At 42.1% G+C, this 7,479-nt stretch overlaps 1 protein-coding gene across 1 annotated transcript in view; it reads left to right on the top strand.

The window, feature by feature from the left end:
- The window catches only part of znf407 (zinc finger protein 407), a 127,666-nt gene extending 120,523 nt beyond the window's left edge, over positions 1–7,143 (top strand). The window contains exon 10 of the mRNA XM_079561109.1: positions 6,133–7,143. Coding sequence (XP_079417235.1) covers positions 6,133–6,977 — 845 coding nt within the window. The 3' untranslated portion in view covers positions 6,978–7,143. The remainder of the gene's footprint in view (positions 1–6,132) is intronic.
- The last annotated feature ends 336 nt before the right edge of the window (positions 7,144–7,479 follow it).

Below are 7,479 nucleotides of genomic sequence, written 5' to 3' on the forward strand. Positions count from 1 at the left end.
TAATTTCCTGCACCATCTCATTCATTACAAGGTATCACATTTTTAAAAGGTTATTGATGTAATGAGGGTTAAAAGCAGCACAAAAATATATGCTCTCCATTCAGATGTTTGGAAGAGAGACTCTGTGTTGTCTTGGCTGTACATCTGCCTACCAACGGCTCTGCCACGCGTGATGTCTTTATTAGGTTCAGTGGCATTCAAGGGATAAAACTGAGAACATGCCAACATGAGAATATTTCTAAGAAGTGATGGGCAATTTGACCAAAAAAAATCTACATTTCTTCATTTGGACAATTCACATTCTTCCATCCATTTGGGCCCAATCAAGAGTTTGTAGTTTTTATTGCAGGGGTTGCCTAATTCATAGATTTCATAAAAATTGTGTTTATTTAAATTGCGTTCAATAATCATAAGCCCGTTATAAGCTTTAGGTCTTTTATTAAGTGTGAACTATAATGCGGGAACACACATGATGTAAAGCAGGGGTAGGCAACTTTGCTTGCTGGTGGGCCAATTTTCTTTATTGTCAAAAGACCGAGGGCCGAACCTCCCAATTGTCGCCAGAAGTAAAGCATCACTTTCAACAAATTGTACATCAGTTGTGCATCAGCTATGGGTGGGTGTTCTGCTAAGAAATGTAAAGAAATTGACTGTATGTTTCACATTTTTGAGTACTTTATCCTCCTACCCCTGCCTTAACCGAGCACATACTGTATCTCCACTTCAGCTTTACTCAAAACTAACCGCGTTTTTTCATATTTTGTCGTGTTTATGTTTTGTTTCATTAGTGTGTTTTTGTTGCTTTTTCATTGATTTTTTTCTGTTGCTTTTTTTGTCTTGGTTTCGCCACATTTTCATTAAGTCTTTTGTTGCTTCTGTATTGCTTTTTATTGTCACTTATTCGTGGATTTTTTCCCCCCACATTTTTATTGCGTTTTCATCCTTGTTTTTGTTGCTATTTTGACTCTTTTTTTCAAGAAACCTTTAGATTTGGGTTAAGCCAAACTGGCGTTATGAGATTAACAGGCTTAAAATTATTTCTCAACATCATCTTGGGGGCCAGAGCTTCTATGCTGGAGGGCCGGATTTGGCCCGCGGGCCTGACGTTGCCTCCCCCTGATGTTCGCACTGATGCATGATGCAGACTGGTGCCCAAAAAGTCTGTAACACTATTGCAAGCTATTGTATTAAATTAAAATGTAATTACATTATATGAAAATTGCCACTACCTGATATTTCAGCACTGCTCAGAAATGTTCCTTCAAGTAATACATAATAAGTGACCCCTCTGCCCCATCCGCCGCTGGTTGTTTTATTCCTCTCAAGGAGCTTCCATCTTGTTTCAAATCACAGTCAATAAAGCAGGCTGACTCCCTCTCCGTTATCCATCTCCCTACTTCCTGTTAAAGCAGTCAGCGAGTCAGAACACTCCAAACACATATTAAACAGGCATCAGCTCCTCGCCGCGGCCAAATCACGCTCTTCAAATGTTGTTCTTCCACCGGGAGCGCAGGACAACTGAAGAGATGGGATCTGCAACATTAACTTGATTCACGGCTGCGGCAACTGAGTGACACTCCATAAACCTCAGCGGGCCAGCACGGAGCTAATGTGAGGCGCCTCTCCACCCCCACTGCCTCAAACACATATACATAAGACATATTAGCCTGACCATATAGGATACTTCCACCCGCATGGGACAGCAATATGACATTCTCCTATAAACATGAGTGATACCAGAAAGGCTTATGCATGTCTGAATTAGTACATATTTGTGGAGAAGATGCAGCTGTGGGAAGAAACAACAGATTTAGTTAGGTGAATCGTTTGTAACTGATTCTCAAACATAGTGATTTGAAGGTGTTTTAACGTTAGGCGAGCTCTGTACTCTGCACAAGGACCAGGTGACAGGCAGTGAGGGCCACAGATGGAAAGGCACTTCATCATATGAAAAAATTAAAGGTGCATTATTCAACTTTTTATGCCGTAAAAAAAGTCAATATTTGTGCGTATTTCACCTTGTAGTGACCCAGTGGCTGTATCAGTGGCCAGCATAGCGCCTTTACTGTTCATTACAGTGGCCTCCAGGATCCTCCAGGATCAATTGTTTGGAAGATTTTCACTGCTGACTGACCCTTTCAACAGGAAACCAACAAAACAATTCATCCTTGGTCATACCGCCTTTGAATAAAGTGTTGTCCCAGCAAGATCATTGCAGCCCGTCTACACTGCTGCTGCATTCAAGTGCACTACGACATCATGGCGCAGTAAATAATTAAAAGAAAAAAATATATCAGCCGATTTTTTTCCCCATATTGGATCGATACCAATGTTTGAAAAGAATTACAAATATCACCCGATAATATCGGCGGTACCGATATATCATCCATCCCTAATACAGCTGCTGGGTTAGTACAAGGTCATATATGCACAAACATCAACTTTTTGGGGGCATGAAAAGTTGCATAATGCACCTTTTTTTTACTAGCAAATTTTGCTAGTAAAAAAAAAAAGTTACATTTCAGCTTCTCATTACTCATGATATTGAAGAGAAATCTTAAATTGTACACGGGGCTCAATCCCTGCTCCCCCTTGCAGAGGGAGAGCAAGTGTCTGCCGAGTTGACCAGATTTTATCCTCAACTCAAGTCAATTGTTAAAACTTTTTACTTTTAACCATTCCTTCCTTTACAGCACTTGTTGAAAGGCTTCCTTAAACATTTCTTTGAAATTCAATGGACTTGTTTTCTTAAAACAAGAACTTGTGTTCTTAAAGTCCATAATTCTTGTGCAGCATAGACAAATCTACAGGGAACATCCATAGACTTGCCGCAAATTAAAGTAATTTAAATTTAATTTAATTTAACTCGTTGCTTGTTCATGCACCAAATTCTCTACCTAGACAACAAAAGAGCGTTTAACGGGTATTTCCCGAGTATGGTACCGGGTACAGGCTTGTAAAGCACCTTACAAGTTTAAGGCATTATTATTTACAAATGTATTTTTGTTTTTCTGATGCGCACTGGATGAATTTGCCAAGTCAGTTTGTGTTGGGTCAGCGGCGTCAGCCAATGGCGCCCCACCGTTCTTATTCATCTACATGGTTATTTAAAGCCACAATGCGTAACATTTCAACCAAAAAATAAATATAAGCCCTTATATTTCCATCGCTGAAAAATACAAAAAAACAAACGTGTGCTTGATTGAGCGGCTGACTTCTCCTCAGACCTGACGTGTAACTTTACTTGGAGCGTGGACGTCTCCGGCTCATCTCCATGGAGATGTTGACTAAAGGCAGCCAAATATGAGATGCAAATTGGTCAGGTCATCATCTAAATCCACCCTGCAAAAATAGCACTTCCTGTGTCTAGCTTGTCATTAGACTGGCACGAGCCAGACTGATCCTCCATGTTAAGAGATACATGGGGATACAGTCTGGAATTGTGCGATTTGAATCTCGCTGACTCCGGCTAAACCAGGCAGAGCCAATCATAGCACGGGAGGCGGGAGTTAATGGTGCGTCATCTTCCGTGCTAGGATTTCCCATCAACCAGTGCTCCTCAGGGCCGTAACGAAAACAGTGAAGATGGCGGCCGCGACTCAACGATCTTTTACCAGTGCCCTTTCTTCTGTTTTAAATGAGCTGGACTTGACGTTAAAGCCATACCAAGAAGCTGCTCTGAGGGCTTTCACCGGATCATTTACTCAACGTCATGTGTGGACTACAAACAATCATGGCGGAGGACGTGAACGCAAAGCATAGGTCGCTTTGTGTTTGATTGGTTTGCTCTCGTTCAAACTACAATTGTTAGCCCCGCCTCCAGTCTTGATTTGGAAATTGCGTCCTATTACCACAATTCCAGACTGTCTTTTATATGTATTTATAAATACATGAATAAAGTCAGTATGGCTTTTGCCAGGCTAGCTGGTCATAGGAGCATGTTTTGTTTTGCCGGCTATAGTATAGTCCAAAATGTTGTGCAGTGTGCCTTTAAACCCTGCTTTAAAGGTAGCTTTCCATAGACGCTGGCCTGTAGAAGAGGCAGACCATATACTTCTACCACCTACATGGACAACAAACAAGCACGTACCTATAAACATGATTGATGCCAGTAATGCTCATCCATGCATGAATTATTTGTATTGTTAAGAGGATGTATGAGTTGAGTGGGTTTAGATGCAAAAGCACAAGCTCAGTTTTTATGGTAATCTGGCAGAAAAGTGCACAGCCATTGAATTATCGTCTTCCCTGACTGACCTCATGGCTCACAGTGATTTGGTGTAGGCAGCAGTCCGTTGCTCTGTGTAAATAGGTAACCTCTGCCGCTCCAAATGCCACCTTTCTCTGGCTGTTTTTGCCAGCACTGTTTCCCCGCTGCTCACTAACTACTGCACTTGTCACTTAAGGCACAAACACTGGGGTCTGAACTCATGTGTTCTGCAGCATGACCATTAAACACTGAGTGACATTTTCACTTCAAAATGTCAAAACAAGAAAAAAAGATTTTATTTTTAGGTCAACAGAGAAGCATTTGCAAAGGTGTACAGATCTGGCTTACGCTATTGGTGTTCTAAAACTAAACTGATTTTATTATGTAGTAATCAATGTTTAAGAATACAACTCAAAAACCAAGCACTAAACTCTCAACATATGTAAAGCATATTCATATTTCAGTGATGTTGATTTAAAACAAATGAAGCACTGCTTTATCAGATAGATAGTAGTAATCTGAAAGAATACACATGGTGACTAGTTATTACTGCGCTGATCTCCAGCACTGCCCTGACAGTCGACTACAGACTATTCACTGTAATAAGTTTAGGCTGTTACTCCAGCTGCATAGAAAGACTAGTAAACTCTTCTATTCCCTTGAAATGGAGGCATTTACAGTCATATTTCATCTTTAGCTTCTCTCTAAACTCGAAGTGGCAGTCCTCCTCCACTTGCCTTCCTGTTGTTGTAGCAAACTTGTTTTGGAGAGGTGTCAGAGCGCACCTCTCTCCTGTTTACACCGGACGAGGACAGGGCACACCTGGGTCAGAGCACAACTTCCCCATAGCACTGTCACCCTTGTGAGTACAGGACATTAAATGTCAGCAGGAGATAGGAATATCAATGATTGATGAGTTTGTTCCTTTGTGTTCTTTCACATCTCTCTGATCTTGCCTCTGCCTTTGGGGGTAAACCTTGTGCAGCTCAAATGTCAACTTTTAAGAAGTTGAAGTGTAAAATGTTTTGAAGTGTGTTTTCTTAAGGTTTTGAGAAATTGTTTCGATGAAATTTCTTAGAAGAACACAAAATGTTTAGGAAATGAAAGAGAGGCACTGTTTGGACTGGCATGATAATGAGCCAGTAACCAGCTGTGGTCAGTGTTTATACTCTGTGTGAACTCAAAGTCTACAACATCAGCATGTCTCATTTCCCTCTGAAACTATACATTACAATACGTTATTTAGAGTCTGTATTTCACAGACATCATCCGCCTGTAGCCGTGGCCCACCTGCACATTAAGTAATTTAAGAATTGTGTCCCACTTTGTCAAATTCCAGTTTTCTGCAGATTAGCCCACAAGTGCTTGACTGAGCTGGGCGCTGTTTAAACAATTGCATTTCTAACACTGTTCTGTCACCTTGGAGACACCATGGCAACCTGTGATCTGAGAGGGCACGATATGGCTCAATTAGCACCCGCAGTATCTCACACACTAGTCTGCCTGCCTAATATCTCCTTATTCTGTCTCCTTTCATGCACTAAGTGACACAAATATGAGAAGTGTTACTTCACCTTTTACATCAACTTTCCTTACAGTCCTCTCCTTGTTTTCTGCCCTGATGGAGGCGAGAACTTGGGTGACTGGTCAAGTCATTTGGGCAGAGGCAAGGTGTGCACTGCTCTCAGCTTTTAAGCTTATTATGTATTTGTACTTTGTCCAAGCAGTATGTATTTAATCTTCTCACACCATGATGGTTCTACTGTTTGTACCATATCATACCAGATAATACTGCATTTTAGATACTTGTACAAAAGTAGCTTACAATAGCACACCCAGATCTAAAACGGGGGAAAAAAACAACCATTGATGCACCAGTGAGTGAGAAAGTAGTGCTAAAAAAAACTCTTTTTGTCTTCCAGGTATTGTTTCCAAGTCATTCGAGTGCCGGCTGAAGGGCCAAGGGGCTGCCTTTGTGGAAGCTGATATTTTGGGGTCTCCAGTGCGGCGAAAACCATTATTAGAGTCTGGTCAGGACGATCCAGTCCAACAGGTCATTATTATCCAGGGCTACGGCGAAGGGGAAGTGTCCATCGACCAAGCTTTGGAGGAGTCTGCAGCTGCCACTCTACAGACTTTAGCCATGGCGGGACAAGTGGCTGAGGTGCTACATATCACAGAAGATGGACAAGTTATTGCATCCGGCAGGGAGGTGGCGTCAGGAGGGGCTCACTTAGCTGGAGGTAGCACCCAGTATGTTGTTTTGGAGTCAGGGGAATCCAGGCAGGGGCTTGGGACTGCAGTTGCAGTCAGAGGACAAAGCCACGTGGTTTCCGAATCAACCACCGCTCTCGACGCTCTACTAAGCGCCGTTACAGAAATGGGCCAGCAAGAGGAGATGGAGATGCAGAGCGGGGCGGCTGTGGTCCACGAGATGGTGGCCCCAGAGGAGAACGGAGGAGCCCTGGAGGTGGAGGTGAAGCAAGAGCAGGAGGAGGTACAGCTGCAGGTAGATGGGACAGGGCAGGGGAGCATGCAAGAAGTGCTCCAGCTGGCTGCATCTCAGATGATGAAGGAAGGACTGACACAGGTGATTGTGAACGATGAGGGAACTCATTATATAGTGACAGAGCTGGACGACTGCACGCTACAAGTGGAGCAGGGTTTGTACGGAGAGGCCGGAGCAGAGCAGCAGGAGCAGCAGGGGCCCAAAGAGATGGTTGTGTATGTGGATGGAACGCCTCATAATGTTGTCCTGGAAGGATAGCATTGTATCGAGTTGTATTGAGTTACACAGCAAAGCCGCAACAGTCTTCCTTTCTTTTCTTTTTTTGTTTTATATTCAATTACTGACAGATAAGAGCTCCCTGGATAAATTCTGGTGCTAAACATTGAGCTTGTGATTCACAAACTCTTAAATTCAATGAGTGTATTTTCCCCGTCTTCTAAAATCTTTTTCGTATCATAATGAAAAAACTGAATTTTACATTTTTTATTCTTCTTTCTAGGTTTTGCTTTATTGATTGTTCTTTCATTTGTAAGCTCTTTGTCATCAACTACATTATTGTTTGTCATTCGGAAATACTTGCCAACAATAAAAGAAAGAATATAGTTTTAAAAATGTGTCTCAAAGGTTTTCATCTTTTAAAGAGCCATGTCCATGATTGAGACTCAGGGGGTAAGGTTAATTTGCTCAAACACACATGCCGTCAGATTTTGTACTTCATCTGTTAGCAAATACCCCATCCATTGCTACTTTGTTTATCTAT

Source organism: Gobius niger (assembly GCF_951799975.1).
Source record: "Gobius niger genome assembly, chromosome: 8".
Classification (NCBI taxonomy): Eukaryota; Metazoa; Chordata; class Actinopteri; order Gobiiformes; family Gobiidae; genus Gobius; species Gobius niger.